At 44.6% G+C, this 18,809-nt stretch overlaps 1 protein-coding gene across 2 annotated transcripts in view; it reads right to left on the bottom strand.

Annotated features, from left to right (window-relative positions):
• Positions 1–18,809, bottom strand: part of P3H2 (prolyl 3-hydroxylase 2) — a 217,419-nt gene that overhangs the window by 43,070 nt on the left and 155,540 nt on the right. For both annotated transcript variants that reach the window (XM_088444721.1, XM_088444720.1), the window contains one exon: positions 8,968–9,157. In XM_088444721.1, coding sequence (XP_088300847.1) covers positions 8,968–9,157 — 190 coding nt within the window. The remainder of the gene's footprint in view (positions 1–8,967; positions 9,158–18,809) is intronic.

Genomic DNA, 18,809 nt, shown 5'->3' on the forward strand with positions numbered 1-18,809 from the left:
CAGCTATATCAATACCTATAAATACACACACATGTGCAATCTGCAATTTATTACACATCCTTTGGCTTCTTTATAATTTCTTACTTCAGATCATTTCAATTATGTAAAAGACGTCTCCCAGTAGGGGCAGTTTGCATCCTATGCTATGCCATGGCAGGTTTAAACAAACTGGGACTTTTCAGATGTTAGAAATGTCATTACCCAGAACACCTTGCATGCCTGTGTTTGCACAGGTTACTAAATGATTTATGGATGTCCATGGTTACGCAATCAAATCACTTTACATACTTGCTTAACCAAAAACATAAAAAAGCATCCTGCTATGTATACCAACAAACTATAACACTAATTGAGGGTATGGCTGAAAACTGAGTGGTACATCATCTATATCTTCCTATATTAACAATGTAGTAATAATATGTTTAGAACTTTATTAAATCATTAGTAGGCCCAGGAGAAAGGCAGCAAACAGCAGGTGGCTATAGTCTTTGCAAAGCAAACTGTATTTCTCAAAATTAGCACCTGTCAAATTTTCTCCACTAAGCAGCACAAGTCAAAATGACCTATTTATAACTAGTAACAATGGGGCCCTAGGAAGTATCATTCCTTATTGTTGCATATTGCAGCGATAAGAAATATTTTTTTGTCTGAATGTAACAACATTTCTTCCAAGGACAGCGGCTTGAAATAGCTCTCAAGATAAGTGAATGAATATGATGTAAAGGTATCAGTGTTCAAATTTATTTTCTTGGAGTGTTCTGAGTGTCAGCGTAGGTGTGCTATAAATTTGCATGCGTGTGTATGTTTATATATATATATATACACACACACACACACGGGTGGTTCAATAAGTAAGGTAACAAGAACTCTCACATGTGTAATCTTCTCTGTTTCATTCTAGTTTCCTATCAGGCCAGAGCAGGTAGCCACTGCTTCCCCTAACGGCCATTAGGCTGCACCTCATCAGTCATATTGTCCCAACATCAGCTGTAAGATTGCAGAGCTGGCGGAAACATGGCCAAGCATTGAGATGCGTAGTGTGCAGTGGTGAATTTTCCCTAGGGGCTTTGAGGCTGCAGCCCCCATCAGCAAAATCCACCACCTCAGTGTAGTCAGTGCAGTCCATGACTGCACTGGCTACACTGTGACTGGCAGTGGCTTCCTATTGGAAGCGCCACCTGCCAGCCCCAGGGGGAGGTGTCTCCTCCCCCTGGGACTGCCAGTCCGGGCTGCTATTATCAGAGAGGGGCTTCCAGGAGGAAGCCGCTACTCTGCCTTTCCGCCAGCCCTAACCAGCTCCTTGGGGCTGCAGTCAATGCAGCCCTTTGGAAGCCAGTGACATGAGCATGCGTGGCTCCCCACAGCATGGCGGATCAAATCCCGATGCTGGCAGCCCGATGGTTCAAAATCCCAGCTGCGCAGGTAAGTATACTATCTCTAACCCCTCTCCCCCCCTAACCCTAACCATCCCTTAGGGGTGCCTAACCCTAACCTCCCCCCTGATGCCTAACCCTAACCCCCCCCGTTAGTGCCTAAACCTAACCCCCCCTCCCCGCACCCTAAACCTAACCTTCTGGGGGGGTGCCTAACCCTGACCTCACTCCCTAGTGCCTAAACCTAACCCCCGCTTCCCCTAGCCTAAACCTAACCTTCCCCGGGGGTTGTCTAACCCTAAGTCCCACCGGGGGTCCCTAAACCTAACTCCCCCATACCCGGCTAAGTGTATACTGAGAACTATCGGCTGAGGATGATCGGTCCGGTGTTCTGGCATCGGGATTAACATATGTGTCGATATTTCGACGCCTATGTTAAATCCCTTGCCGGGATTCCTGTGTCGGGATTGAGACCAGCGGCCATGCGTCCGCTGGTCTCATAACTACATACCCTTTGCACAGAGGTAATGTCTAGTACTGCCTGGGAGGGGGAGTACTAGACAGTAGTTCCCCCAATTCACTTTATGACAAACAGAAGTGAAACTATACTTGATAAATCATCATTACTTTGAGTCTAAGCGGTATATTTATTAAAGTGCAGGTTTATAGAAGTGGAGATGTTCCCCATAGCAACCAAGCAGATTCTAGCTATTATCTTCTAGAAGGTGCTAGATACATTAAAGGTAGAATCTGGTTGGGTGCTATGGGCAACATCTCCACTTCTATAAGCCTGGCAAACACATATTGTTGGGTGGGATGTATCAAAGTCTCAACTCCTGAGAATACAGCTGTGTCCACATACATCTTACTTCATTGCGCGTAAAACAGCCCTTCTAGTCATGCAATGTCGTGGAATGACTCGTTTAGCGCCAAGCATCTTTTTGTGCAAGTCCCATTAAGGACATGGCTCTGCCTTCCAACTGTGTAACAGCTCACAGGACACAGGAGACCAGCCCCATTAAGGACATGGCTCTGCCTTCCAACTGTGTAACAGCTCACAGGACACAGGACACAAATTAAGTTATTTGGACATTGTGCTGAGAAGTCTATGTCTTTGATATTGTAGTATACAATAAATACTTGAATAGCTTTTTGGCCGTTAAGTTCAAACTTTGTTAGTTTCAAGTATATTTTGCTTGCCTGGTTATAATAGATTGTGTTTAAGAATTTATATATGACAAATGTGCATGTCTTATACGCCAACATTAAGACATTGAAGAATTGCATACTAGATCTCACACTTCTAAACATTTACTCAACCTGCTAAGATTATGGAAAAATATCATGAAGCCAACTAGTGTGCTGGATGGTGTCCAGATTCCTAAACAATTCCATTTAAATGATCATAACTCCTGAAAGGATGAAGCATAAACCTCACTCAAAAGATTTAGCATGTGAATAGTTTAGTAGTAAGTGGCATTGAGAGAACAATGTATAGGAATTCTGTGAACCGATCTGTTTACTGTGACAGTCCAATACATATTTTCTGTCACTTCTGTGAATAGATATGTAGAATATACATAATTTATCTTCACTCTCTTAATGTGATTGGATTTTGGATAAGGCCTTTTTCTTTATTGGTTTTCATATGTAAAGCAACAAATACCAAATCCAGAACTGTATTCATAATAATATAAATAAAGCTTGCTATTTGTTCAACTCTAATCACTTGAGTTATTAAGAGCAAATCTAAAATGATTAAAATATTAAACAAGCCAATATGTTACATTTCACTAATTTACATAATATGTTGGCACCTTGTCACACTGTGATACAATGATATTGTTGTTCCTATAGTAGAGTGTTTAGAAAGGTGTGCTTTTAGTATTAGGCTTTTGTAATATTTAAAACTTCTCACAACTCCAACATTCATAAAAGCCACATAAAGTAGGCAATTCGTGATCAGGAAAACTGCAGAGGCTCAAGTGCAAAAACCTCTGGAGATGTGTGTCTCGCTTTAGGTTAGTGGACTACTTTTCCACCAAAGTGCATGGGAATCCAAAGAAGATGGTGGTGTTAGCCAGAGCCATAACTAGAGGTGTGCACCCTACAACCAATAGCGCTACAGGACACTTCGTGCAGACACCCTGCTGACTGTAGAGCTGCTCAGAGCATCCTTAGGAAGCTCCGGGCAGTGCTCTACTACCCCTAGACGGCAGCCCAGCCCCCTAGGTATGACATCATAGTTTTAGGGAGCAGGGCCAGCAGAGGGTTCACTGCCGCTCTGTTAAGGCGCTGGTGTTAGCAGTGCAAGGAGATGCATCATACTATATAAGGAGTTGGGCAGAGTGAAGGCATTGCTTGCTCACAGTGGACTAGGCGTACTCTCTTGCCTAGTCTTGCAAAGCTGTGCAAAAACATTTAATTCTGTGGGGTAAGATTATGCAAACTGTGCTCAATGGGTGGAGACTGCACATTTTTAGGGATGTTTCTTGTTTTGTGTTTTGAGGTAACACATTTCCACTGCACAAAAATTCTTGACATTTGCACCAGTTCCAAACTGGCGAAAGCTTAATAAAAAACACAAAGTACTACATCATTCTATTCCAGAGGTTCCCAAACGCAGTCCTTAAGGTACCCCAACAGTCCAAGTTTTTAGGATATCCATGCTTAACCACAGGTGACTTAATTAGTGCCTCAGTCAAGTTGATTTAACCACCTGTGCTCAACCATGGATATCTCTAAAACCAGAACTGTTGGGGAGCCTTGAGGAACATGTTTTGGAACCTCTGCTATTTTCATTAATTAAAAACATAAATGGAATGGAGCTACAGTAGACCAAGCAGCTTTTTAGTAGAAAAACAATTATTTAAGGACAGGGATTCAAAAGTTCTAGCAAGTTGGAATTTAAGTGTGAAGTCTATAGTTTTCCATTCTTTACAAAAATCATTTTAAGATTTTTCTACCAACCTATAAACTACAGCACACATTAGAACATAAGATAGGTAGGCATTTTGTAGTGAACTTGTCGAAATAGAATTGATTTGGGGTATGCAGAATAAATAATTTCCAATTTTTTTTTCCCATATTGCAATTCTTCTTTTTCTCATGCTTTCGGCAGGACACTTGGTTCCATCTGTCCCGGTTTACTGCTTACTTATACAGGCCGCCGATCTCAATACCAACATCCGAATCCCGACAAGGAACTTAAGATAGACGATGAAATACGACGCCTATCTTAATCCTAATCCCGGAACGCCGAAGGATGCCAGCCCGAACGAGGTAAGTTTGGGTCGCCCTGTTTAGGGTGCGGTAAGGGGGAGTTAGGGTTAGGTACCCCCGGGGGGAGGTAAGGGTTAGGTACCACTAACGGAGGTTTAGAGAGGGGTAGGGATAGGGTACTTACCTGCCCCGTCAGGATCATCCCCCTTCAGGCTGCCGTCCCCGGGATATGAACTGCCGGCTATTCAGCTACCGGGACTTCATACCCATTTCCAAGAATACTTGTGAGAATTGTAAAGATAGGGTCTGGCAGACAAAGTTTAGCCTGGGGGGCAGATACATAACACTAGCCCATGAGTAGCAGCCACCTATGGGCAGGATTCAGAGTTGTACACAGTAGCACAGTTGCTGCATCCTTGTACACTGTGGCTGTGCTACAATATGCAAAAGCCGCAGGAGGCGTCCTGTGTAAATAGAAGCCCATTGCCAGCTGCTGGTTAATCACACTGGAGAGGCCGGAAGATGCAGACCCTGTCCTCTGCACGCCTTGAAAATGGGGACGAACCCCCATTTTCAAGAATACAGCCCGTCGCTGCCCCCTCCGTGCCTCTAAATGGCCACAACATGACAATCATGCTACAGCTTAGGAAGCACTGTGGCCATCGTCACAAACCGGCAAATGCACAGTGCAGATCCTGCACATGTGCCGATTGGCGAACATCGTAGTTATATGTAAACCGCTGGCTTTGCGTACACCTCAGAATCAGGTTCTTTAAAAGTTAGTTATAGTTTTGAACTCAGGGGCTGATTTATCTAAGGGCAAAAGGCAGTGAGAAAACTAGCGAGTAAAGGACTTATTTTTATGTTGCTCTATGTATTAATAAAGTTATGAATGTCTATAACCCCTTTTGGGGGAGCCTATTTATCAAGCATCTTGTCATGTAATGCCATTCTGAGATGGTATTACCAGAACAGTAGCATTCTAAAAAATATTCTTAGATATAAATTTATAAGCAATTTATATTTAATTTATATCCACTTATAGTAAGATTGGTTGTGCATTGTGTAGGAAATTAAATACTCAGTGGATGTTTTTTTTTTTTTAAACTGTGGGCCCATTTATTAGCAAATATTTCCCTATTTTTAGGGGGTACCCCCAAATATTAATCACCACCCAGATGTATGTAGGGGCACCACAGCAAATATCACAGGTCCACCGTATTCAACCGTATAGGTTTGGGGGCTGCTTAATTGGCAAATTTACCAAGCACTGGAGTATGAAGACCTGGACCTTAGCTCCAGTAACTAAAGCCATTGTAGCCTATAGGCTGCACTCCGCAATAGTTACCAGGAGAGGGATCTGTAGAATCCCTTCCCGGCAATGGGTGCTTTCACTTGTGTGGTCTGCAGTAGTACGGCGGGGATACCGAAGGAGAAGTGAAGTGATTGCATTAGCCATCACTTTACCACAAGCACAAAGCAGGGATAATCATCAGGTCTAAAACCTGATAATAAATATGTCCGTAAGGGGCCTATTTATCAAGGGGACTACAGTCTGACTGCTATGTACCAAACTGTGTCCTTTTTAGTTTATGCCATCTTCAGATGGCATAAACCGCTTAATGTCTATGAAGGCTTTGTTGCAGGAGCCTCTGTCCAGCTCCGGAATCTGAGACAGTGCGCATGTGCAGTGTCAGATTCTTTGGAGAAGTCTTTCCACAATGTGAAAGACCTCCAAGATGTCGGGGATGTAAATCTTAGGGACAGCTGTTCTCGTTACAGCTATCCCTGCAAGTTACATTTAGTACATAGAAGGGGAAATTTTGTTAAAACTGAAAAAAGTCAGTTGCTATACGAATTGTTAATAATTGCGGCAGTGCCACGATTATTAATACATAGGCCCCTAAGTCATATGAATTTGTATTTTTGTATATATTATTTATTTGAGTTTACATTCTCTTATATTGAGCTATATTGTACAACTGCATTTGGCACTTTATTCCCTTTGAAAAAGTATGCCCAATGCAATTTGAATTAAATCAATCATATGGAACAACTTTTTTCTTAATGAAGCATTAGTCTCTATTTTTTATTGTTGAATTAATTCTACACTATTTTATGCTACATCATGGATAAACCTTCTCTGGACATAAATAAGAATTCAATAATCAGCATGAACCATATAGAAAATATATGTCACAGTTATTCAAGTACTATATTTGAATTATACCTACTGTTTTGCTTTACAATTTTCTTCCTACATCACAGTCACCTCAGCCAGATATTATACCAACAGTAATAAATCTTACATGCATCCAGCACTGCCTAGAATACACCAGCCCCCCTATAAACAAGCAGCTTGTTATTAAACACAGTTTGCTATTAAACACGTGACAGTTGTTCTCTGGTAATAAAACTTACTCGATTGCATGATGCATGAAAAATTAATATGTAGGAATTATGGGGGTGATTCAAAGTCCAACGGTATTGCTATCGCAGCTGCTAAAATGGTAGCAGCTGCGATAACACTATCATGGTAATGCAGCAGGAGGCATCACGCCTCTTGCATGTATTACTGTTCCGATCTGTGTCCATGGACGCAGCATCGGAACATCTGCGTGATGCTCTGCAGGCTTGAGTGACCATGGGGTCACTCAAGTCGGCGAATGCAGACGCTGAAAAAAGAGTTCAGGATATCTCTGTCAGCTGACGGAGATCCTGGCCTCTTCCCACCCTCTAACAGTGATGACACGCCTCCGTTGCAGTCCCTTCTCTGCCCAGAAATAGCAGCAGACTGTCAATCACTGACAGTCTGCTGTCGCTCTACGTGAGAACACACAGGACCCTAGTGCACATGCGCAGTGCGGGGCTTGCACTGGTGCATACCGGCAAAATCAAAGATGTGCGCTAACCAACGGGTTCGCGCAGATATCTGAATTAGCCCCTATAAGAAATTATACACCCCCTACTTTGTAATATTAGAATATTATACCATACTTGCCGACTTTTAAAAGTTCCTCCCCTGAGATGCCTGGGGAGGAGAAGCAGGTGGGTGGCGTTGGGGGCGGCGCCAGACAATCTGCGTCATGAAGCCCCATCCCCTCGGGGTAAAAAATGCAGATAATCCCACATATTTTTGGATAGAGGCGGGGCTAAATGACACGTTTATCATAGAATTGCACCATTAGGCCCCGCCCCCTACTCACAGATCTGCTGATTGGTGAGAACATTTTCCCCATTCTGCCTACTTCACTAGGAAGTGGGTATAATGTGGGAGAAGTGTCTACTTTCCCGGGGGTGCGTGGGGTTACCCGAAAAATTGGGAGCCTCCCGGAGGCAAGTATGTATTACACTTCCTAACATTTCTCATCCCTGAATTGAAAGGAAATAAACCCAGGCGCTTTAGGAGTTTACAAAAATACCTTCAACCTCAATGCGGCTGTATGAGGAAGTCACCCTCATAGGTATAGAAAGATAAATTATGGAAAAGACAGTCGCAGAGAATGGAGGTACAGTAATAATAAATATACTCAAATCAATTATCCATAGAAATATATACTCATTTATTTATAAAACAACACATTAGTAATATCAGTAAGAAAAAAGTTAGTAAAAAATATATCGATAATAGTTGGCCTTATAGCATAAAATATAATCCCTGGGAATTGCCCAATATAAAGAACTCTTCTTTCTACAGAGAGATAAATGCGAATGCAGTCTTAATAGCAAAGTCACTGAATAGTGATGAGGCTAATTAGCCTGTGTAATAGGTAGAAAGGGTTCTTGCAAAGAAGTATTATTACCTGCAGACTCCTGTCCCTTGTTGTAGGAATGTTTGGCAAAAGGTCAGTGAGTGAAGAAACCTATTGCCTGTTGTTGATGCGCTCAACCCGACCTGCGGGGAGCGTCTGATGACAAAGGCTGTCCTTTGGATTCCCTGGATCACAGGTCTGGCGGTGGATAGGCTCGGTCTGAATTGAGACAGCATACGTGCTTACACCACGATGGCTGCATAGTTAAACAACCGGAGACGTGTACCACCTTCCAAACACTTGTTCATTACCACGTGCACCAGCAGAGCAGCAGTGAACAGGAGATATCTCCCAATCTTCCTACCACCATGGACAATGCTGCACCAAACAGGAAGATGGGACATGCAATCAAATTTGGACTTTCCTACCTAAATTGGGGCATTTGGGAGGTATGGGATATTAGAAGCTACCTTGGAAACCTGTACTCTGTATAAATTAACTAATTCTACGGCCTATTGCTTTTACTAACAACTATTTACTTATAACAGACTTATATTTTAAAGAAGAGGTGTCTTATTTCTTTATATGGAACATGCATCAGTTATATAACAACTTCTTACCTGCGATGGCTTCATACAGAGAGGCACTGTAGTCTACATATTCATATTCATCAAACTTTTGAGGTCCCCAACACATGGCTCTGCAATCCACATCGGCTTGATAATAGCCTTTTAAGGCCTCCTCAAAGTGCTTAATAGCGTGTTCGTATTGCTCCTTATCATACAGCTTCATACCTGTATGGTAATCATCCTAACAATTTATAAAATAGATAAATATTAGTGTATATTGTAAAAATGTGATGTCATAACAGAACTACTGTAGTTGATTATTAGAACTGAATAGTAATTTTATGACCTTCTGTGTAAAGGGTATGTGGAGAAAAGTATCTCACATGACAGTGTTTTGTCAGAGCAGGAGTAGCACAGAAAGTACATTACAGGCATATAACCCGTAGAAGAGACCATAAAAAATACTTTTTTTTAACCAGTTTATTGGTGCAGTCATTCATTCTAGTCAAAGAAATGCTCTGTGTATTCTATAACGGTCACTAGAATGTTCTTACTAGAATGCTCTCCGCAATATACAAGTGTTAATTGAATACTCCTTGTATTATTGTTTCTCACTAAAATGCTCTCTGTATTGTATATTGATCACTAGTGGCGTTTGTTATAGGTGAGTCAAATATTCTTTATTCATTAGCAAATGTCTCTGGGGCTTAGTCAACATACCTAAAATATCGAAGGAGGTAATTAGGGTTAGAACTCGCATGGAGTTCTATCTAATTACCGGAGGAATTCATCATTCCTCCTCCCTATAACTATCTATTACGAAAAGCTGTCACTTTTGCGATGACAGCTTTTCGGGAAATAGATAGTTTTCCCTATCTGCTCTAACTTACCGCAGCTGGAACCCGTGCTGCGCATGCACTGTTACAATGGTAAACCCAGCGCATGCGCAGCACTACTTACAGCTGCGGTAAGTGTGTGTGCGCTCCCCCAAACCCCCCTCCCCCCTCCGCTCACCTCCCCCGTCCCGTACTTACCTGCCCGCTGCAGCGCCTCCGGCTCCGTCCTGCTGGTCTGTCATGTGGTCTCCCAGCAGCACACAGTGCAGTTTAGAAAAAAAAAAATATTTTTTTTTTCTAAACTTTATTGTGTTCTACTGGTAGAACACGTCGACATTGCAGATGGAGCCAGATGACACATCAGAGCGCTGGAGGGAGACGCCGGGGGACCTCACCAGCTGGAAGCAGGTAAGTCTGTCCTGCTATTCGCCACCTCACAGTGGCGAATAGTAACTCAATCAAATTCCGAAAATACATAATTTTCGGAATTTGATGAATACCATAATTTCCATATCCCCAAACTAATGTATGGGGAGTGTGGAAATTAACGCAGGGGGACTTAGCAAGGAGCTATCAGTGATATCTCCTGTGCTAAGTGGCTTCATGAATACTAAAATAACGTTATTTAAGGAAAATATCCTTAAAATCTTTATTTTAGTGTTGATGAATAGGCCCCTCTGTCTCCTATTAATTATATGCCAATATATTGATTTCAACGTTTCGATTGTTCTAAAAAAATTTGTTTATAAGCACTGAGGGGGTCATTCAGACCCGGTCGTTAGCGCCGATGTGCTCGGACCGGGTCGATGGCCCCCCACAGAGCATGCGCACGCCGGCGCCGTCGTGCGCATGCGTGAGACCTGCTACGACCGACAGCGCCGGTCGTTGCGGGTCTCGATCCAAAGGGGGCGAGCTGTCGATGTTGATTGACAGCTCGCCCCGTTTGGAAGGCGGGCCGGGGGGGGGTGGCAGCCCAAACGTAGGCGTTCCCATGGCAATGCCTACCGTTTGGGGGAGGCCCCACTGACATCACTAGTGATGTCAGTGGAGAGCTTCCGGCTCTGACAGAGCCAGAAGCTCTCCAGGGCTTACGACAAGTGAGACCCTATCCTAGGGTCTCTGACCATCGCGACCATCACCCGAGCAGTCGTTAGAGCTGTGGGTGTTAACCCACAGCCTAACGACCGCAACAGAGGCGGGCGGTCAGGATGCAAGTGGCCACCCAGTTTCTGAGCGACCGCTTGCATCCTCCGACCGCCTCTGAATGAGGCCCTGAGTTCTGCCACCTATTTAGGGCCAATTTAAACCCTGCTGTGGAGAACATTTAATCTTTCAGATGAGTCCCTGCTGCATTGGAGATTACAATCTAAATTACTCGCCACGCTCACTATTTTTGCTTTACACTGCTTGTATAGTGAGGTGTGTGAAGTGGCTCAGCTAGTATAATGTGTTGAGACTGGAGGAGGGCATGGGGGGAGCAGATAGAGCTCATGCTCCAAGTGCCAAGGCTCACAGGGGGCGCCGCCTGGACACATTTATTGTTAACTGACCACCAGGCAAAGGGAACTAGCCAAAGTAGATCCAATCAGAATCCCTTCTGATGTGTCATATGACTGCTGCAGTTACATGGTACACACACTGCATGGAGGCTGCTGCTGTTCTAGGTCCCCAGTGGTAGACAGCACAGCAGGAAATAAGGTAAGTAAAGTGTAATGTAATGTGGGGACTAGCCTGTTGTGTGGGGAATGTTGGTGTACAAGGGGGCATGCTGTGGTGCAGGAGCCATGTTGGTGTGCTGGGGGGATATTGGTGTGCAGAGAGAGCATAATGATGTGCTGGGAGAGCATGTTGGTATTCTGGAGGAATTGTTGTGTGCCGGATGCATTCGTGTGTGGGAGTCATACTTTTGTGCTTAGTAGAGAATGCTGGCATGTAGGGACAGCATGTTGGTGTACGATCAGAGGCAGGTTAGTGTGGCTTGGGGCATGTTGGTGTGCAGATGGCATGTTGGTGTGCAGAACGAACACATAGGTGGGCTGTGGAGGCATACTGGTGTGTAGGGTGGCATGTTATTGTGCAGAGGGGCAGGTTGGTGTGCAGATGAGGCATGTTGGTGTGCCGTAATAGCACGTTGGTTTGCAGAGGACAAGTTGGTGTGCAGGAGGGGCATATAGTTGGGCTAGGGGATCATATTGTTGTGCAGGGCAGCAAATAGGTGTGCCAGGGGAGCAAGTTGGTGTGCAGGGTGGTAGGTTTTTGTCCATGTATAGGAAAACATATATATATTACATGGTGCTGAAGTCGCAAGGTACATGTTGTTGTGTAGGGGGCATGTCGGTGATCAGGTAAGCATAGTTTTATGCAATGTGGCATGTTGTTGAACATAGGAGTTTGTTGGTGTGCAGGGGGAGCATGTTGGTTTGCAGGGGGCATATTAGTGTGCAAATGGAGTATGTTGGTGTGCAAGGGGCATGTTATGTGCAGAGGAAGCGATAGTTACAGGGGAATTACATTGGATGAGGAAATGGGGTAGGTAGTGATGATGAATGAAAGGTATTTTTGTGGGTGAGGTATGCTGTCAGGGAGTGGTGCTGAGTAAGTGAAATTGCAGTGGGTAAAGAATGGGGTAATTTTCTATATATATATCAATTGAATAAATATGCGTTACTTCAAATGCTTAGTAAAAATTTACCTATAGTACTATACACAGAGCTGTACAAAAATGAGTGATATGTGACACCACCAAGGGCGACTATTGAAATGGAAGGGGTGGAGCATGTCGTAGCATGCCATGGCTCCACCCTACAGCTCTGGAGGAGAGATCAGTGGAAGAAGCATTAGACATACACAAAACTTGATTATATCTAAAACAACAATACTTGTTCAGTCTAAGGTACCAAGTAAATACAACATACGTACAATTTTAAAATACATTTTATCATTATATATTTGCTGAGAAAAAGCAAATAATCGTTGTTTAAAGAACTCTCATCAATTGAATACATTTTATGTACATATGTGTATAACAGTGATTTAAAGGGTGTTTAAACAAATATAAGCATCACTGGCTTATTATAAAGGATGTCTCATAGTTCCATTTTCCCTAAGCATCACTAAAAAACACAGATTGTTTACTTATGACTAGGGTAAGAAATGTTCTAAAGTATGTGACTTGATACTTGAAGTTGAATTTTTCCACTTTAGTGTCCAGAAATGATTTAAATACAAAATATAATTTTCATCTGTTAAACCAATCACACAAAATGTATTTTCAGGCCGTGAGCAGTGAAGGTATTTTATTGTGAAAGACAGCAGAGTCAGCTAAAATCTGTAATGCTATTAGACATTACTACCATCTAAGCCAGGCAGAGTGTAATGTATTGGAACATAAGGTAATAAGTAATCTTTCTCCTTATAGGAGCCTTGCCGAACAAACACAGGCTCACTTATACAGATTTTTGTAAAGTGAAAATTCAATAGCAATGACTCATTAAGTCCAAAGTTTCTAATCAAAATTAGTCTAATAAGAGAATCAGATAGTTTGAGATTCAAAAGAAATAAAAATCCATATGCCTAAAAGATTATACCTAGAAATAACTAAGCAACGGCAATATAACACAGGCCATTATAATTGCAATGACGTAATTTAGCATCTCATGCTAGTACCACAGTGTTTGACTATAAAGTAGAAGCATACCCCAAACCATTTTCACCAGCAATGGTTACTTTTTGTAATTAGTACCTTTATGTCTATTCTAGACAGAGCCAGCTTATGACATGTGCATCCTGTACCCTTACTGTGCCTATTAATGGGAGTGGGGATGGGATAGGTGAGGAAATGTTCGCACATCCATTTTTCTTGTTATGAAAATAACATCAGCTAAACCAGAGAGTTCAGAGAGAGTATGATGGCCCTAGAGCGTGCGAGAGGAGAGAGAGGGAGAGAGCGCGTGCGAGAGGAGAGAGAGGGAGAGAGAGCGTGCGAGAGGAGAGAGAGGGAGAGAGAGCGTGCGAGAGGAGAGAGAGGGAGAGAGAGCGTGCGAGAGGAGAGAGAGGGAAAGAGAGCGTGCGAGAGGAGAGAGAGGGAGAGAGAGCGTGCAAGAGGACAGAGAGGGAGAGAGAGCGTGCAAGAGGACAGAGAGGGAGAGAGAGCGTGCAAGAGGACTATCAATAACATGTCTGTGTCACTCTAATAACACCCTCACTTACCTACATCTGCACCTGATTAGCCAACCCTCTGTAACCACCCAGGTACAGTACACAACCACTATCAGCCTGTGTCACTCTAATAACACCCTCACTCACCTACATCTGCATCTGATTAGCCAACCCTCTGTAACCACCCAGGTACAGTACACAACCACTATCAGCCTGTGTCACTCTAATAACACCCTCACTCACCTACATCTGCATCTGATTAGCAACCCTCTGTAACCACCCAGGTACAGTACACAACCACTATCAGCCTGTGTCACTCTAATAACACCCTCACTCACCTACATCTGCATCTGATTAGCCAACCCTCTGTAACCACCAAGGTACAGTATGCCAAACACATTTTTAATATACTTTTAAATGCATCCGCCAGAATCTGTACGAACATTATCAGGATGCATGATGGAAAAAAATAAAACACACATTGGCCCCAATAGAAAAAGACAAACATTGGCCCCCGACCGGAAAAAACATAACACATTAGCAATCACAGGAAAAAAGAACATACACATTGGTTCCCACATGGGAAAAAAAGCACATTAGCCCCTCAAGAAAAAAACCCAAATACATTGACCCTCACAAGTAAAAAATAAAACACATTAATACATTTACCCCCAGCACTCAATAAGTTTCCCAGCACCCATTACTAAATTCACACATAGCACCTATTATTACATTTACCCACAGCACCCATTCATTTTCCCAGCACCTATTACTAAATTTGCACCTATTAAGCACCAAGCACCTATTACTACATTAATTTTCCCAGCACCTATTACTAAATTTGCACCTAGCACCTATTAAGCACCCAGCACCTATTACTACATTCATTTTCCCAGCACCAGAGGTGTAAACAGAGTGGATGGCGCCCAGGACAGATAAGAAAATGGAGCTCCTTGAAAACTGTTCCATAAAATTCTTACATTTACATTCAAATAAATACATACTGGAAACCAAAAATAGGGAAGTTTAAGGGCAATGTGAAAACATCAATATGACAGAAATGAGCACCACATTCATGAATGGAATATTTAAGTGGACAGATAGGGACCTGGGTGCCACCTAGGCCCCCAGAAACTATAGGGAATTTGATAGTGTGAAATACATTTTAGATGTCTTTAACATTCCTGTCACCAGTTGAGACTCAAATGTTCGGCCACTTAAAAATAACTTTCTGCTCTTATTAATCTATCACCCACTTCAAAGGGTAAGTTGTGCTGATCTTACCCTGTAAAGAGGGGTGAAGTGGAAGACTAGGGAGGAGGAGGTGTGTGGCAGCTGGACAGTGTGTTGTGGGAGCAGATGGGAGAAATGGAAAGGGGACATATGATATGGGGAGACAATGGGAGACATACACACAAAGGGGGGACACAGAGTAGCTCACATATAGGTTGCTGACAGAAAGACATAAAAATGGTGACCTATACATAGCGAGAGTGAAGTTAATGACAAAGGATGAGACAAACATGGAGGGTGATGTAATAGAAACATAGAATTTGACGGCAGATAAGAACCACTTGGCCCATCTAGTCTGTCCAGCACATGCACACGTACACACTAGGGTTATCAGTAGCCAGTTAACCAACAGGTATATTTTTGGATTGTGGGAGGAAATCAGAGTACCCAGAGGAAACCCACGCAAGCACAGTGAGAATATACCACACTGTTTAGGGCCATGGTGGGAATTGTACCCATGACCTCAGTGCTCCACACATTCCTGGCAGTGCCCATCTCCTACACTCGCAACACATTCCTCAACTCCTACACTCCCCCGACTACACTCCTTCTAATGCCCATCTCCTGTAGTCCCCTTAAACTCCTGGTAATTCCCATCTCTTACTGTATATCCACCTCATACTCCTGATAGTGTCCATTCCTGTAACCCTCACTTCACCCACATAACTGGTAGTGCCCATGTACTGCATACCCCCGTACACACTCCTGGTGATACTTATCTTCTACATACCCTCCAATACACACTCATGGTGGTGCCCATCTTTTACATACCACTCACCCCCTCCCCCACACATACACCTGGTAGTGCCCATATTCTGCATAACCCCCTTACACACACACACACACTCCTGGTGGTGGCCATCTCCTGCATACCCCCTCACCAATACCACACACTCTCCTGATGGTGGCCATCTTCTGTATGCACCATCCCGAACTTGGTAGTGCAGACATTTTGCATAACTCCCCCTACACACACACTCTCTCCCTCTCCTGGTGGTGGCCATATTCTGTATACACCCCCCCACGGTTGAGCCCGTATTCTACATAACCCCCCTTACACACACACACACTGGTGCTCTATCTCTCCTGATGGTGCCATCTTCTGCATTCACTCCCCCTCTTCACACACACACCTGGTAGTGCCCATACCCCCCCCCCCCCACACACACACACACACACACACTCTCCCCCCTGGTGGAGGCCATCTTCTGCATACAATCCCCCCCCACACACACACACACACAGACACACCTGGTAGAGCCCCAAATCCTCCCCCCCTACACACACTCTCTCTCCCCTCTGGTGGTGGCCATTTCCTTAATACTCCACCCCCCCCCACACACACACACCTGGTAGTACCAATACCTCCCCCCTACACACACACACAGTCTCTCTCCCCTGGTGGTGGCAATCTTCTACATACACGCCCACTCTACACACACACACACCTGGTAGTACCAATACCTCCCCCTACACACACACACACACACACACACACACACACACACACACACTCTCTCTCCCCTGGTGGTGGCAATCTTCTACATACACGCCCCCCCCACACACACACACACCTGGTAGTGCCCATATCGTTCCCCCTTACACACACACTCGTTCCCCCTCTTCCCTGGCGGTGGCCATCTTCTGCATACGCCCCCCATACACACACACACACACACACACACACACAGACACCTGGCAGTGCCCATACCCCCATTTCCTACACAAACACACACTCTTTCCCCTGATGGTGGCCATCTTCTGCAACCCCCCCACACATACACACACCTGGTAGTGACCATACACCCACCCCCCTACACACACACTCTTTCTCCCCCCTCTGGTGGTGGCCACATCTTGAATACAGCACACACACACCTGGTAGTGCCCATAACCCCCTACACACACACAGTCTCTCTCACCTGGTGGTGGTAATCTTCTACATACACGCCCCCCACACACACACCTGGTAGTGCCCATATTCTCCACCCTTACACACACACACACTCTTTCCCTCTCTCCCCTGGTGGTGACCATCTTCTGCATACACCCTCATCCTCCCCAACCGACACACACACACCAGGTAGTGCCCAAACCCTCCCTACACACACTCTCTCTCCCCTGGTGGTGGCCATCTTCTGAATACACCCCCCACACACTCACACTTGGTAGTGACCATACCCCCCTACACACACACATACACACACACACACACTCTCCCCTGGTGGTGGCCATCTTCAGCATACACCCTCCCCCTCCCACACACCTGGTAGTGCCCATACCCCCATTTCCTACACAAACACACACTCTTTTCCCTGGTGGTTGCCATCTTCTGCAAACACTCCCCCCAAAGACACACACCTGGTAGTGCCCATACACCCACCTACAGACACTCTTTATCCTGGTAGTGGCCATCTTCTGCATACATGCCCAAAAACACACACACATACAACCTGGTAGTGCCCATACTCTGCATTCCCCTCCACCCACACCACTACCTACCTGGTGGTGGTCATCTTCTCCTGGGTCTGGATCATCATAATTCAGCAATCAGCTCCCTCCGAGAGCCTGCCACGCCTCCAATACTTGTGGCCGTGCCCCCTCCTATGCTGCCGGTACTGTACTGGCTCCGTGCACAGGGGGAGAGGGTGTGATTTCCTTGTGTGTAACTGAAGCCAGGGGTTTGCCAGAGAGAGCAGAGGGCAGCTGTCAGTACATAATCATGTGCTTCATAGTATTGTTATACAATGAAGCTCTTGGTTGTATGCTGCCGGCTGCCCTTCCCCCGCCCTCTGTCTGACAAATCCCTAGCTTCTGCTACACATAATAGTGGCATCTTAGTGCAGAACAACAGGGTGCGGTATCATTGTAGCATCTGTCCGCCCCCAATGCCCCACCTCCCGGCTAAGCTACCGACCTGCTGTCGTGCTCCAGCCTCCTGCTCCTCCTGGCTCTCCTACTCTTGCTGTGATGCTGCTGCCTGCTATTACCAGGAGCCTCAGCAGCAGTAAAATTCAAAGTCCGTCCACCCGTCTAGCCCCGCCCCCACACCAGCATGATGACAACTTCCAATGGCGGTGGCCGGCACTGGCAAATTTATAAAGCGGCCTGGCTGACAATGTGTCAGCCATCTCGGCAGATGAGGAGATGGGACCGGCCCAGCGGGAACCTTCCGGCTGTCCCGGTGACCCAATCCGCCCCTGCAGGTTAGTATCTATTACAAGACAAGTGATGTCACCAAAACATCACATAAAAGGGGCATATGTATCAAATTGATGTAAGATATTGATGTAAGATAAAATTGTGAAATATATATCACCAACCAATCAGCTCCAAACTATCATTTCTTAAGGTGCATACACACAACGATTTTTTGAATGATTTATCGATAACGACGTCGTTATCGTTAAAAAAAATCGTTCAGTTTATGAGTTATAACGATGAACGATAATCACAAATGCGCACTCCCATTTGTAGTTATCGTTCATCGTCCATTTCAGACTGTCCAACATAACGATTTTCAATAAGGGAAGGAACACTGGCCCTGATTCAGATCCTGGCCGCTCGCATAGCTGTGGGTCACCACCCACAGCTATAATGAGCGGC

Source organism: Taudactylus pleione, unplaced genomic scaffold (genome assembly GCF_031769625.1).
Source record: "Taudactylus pleione unplaced genomic scaffold, aTauple2 ptg000372l, whole genome shotgun sequence".
Lineage (NCBI taxonomy): Eukaryota > Metazoa > Chordata > Amphibia > Anura > Myobatrachidae > Taudactylus > Taudactylus pleione.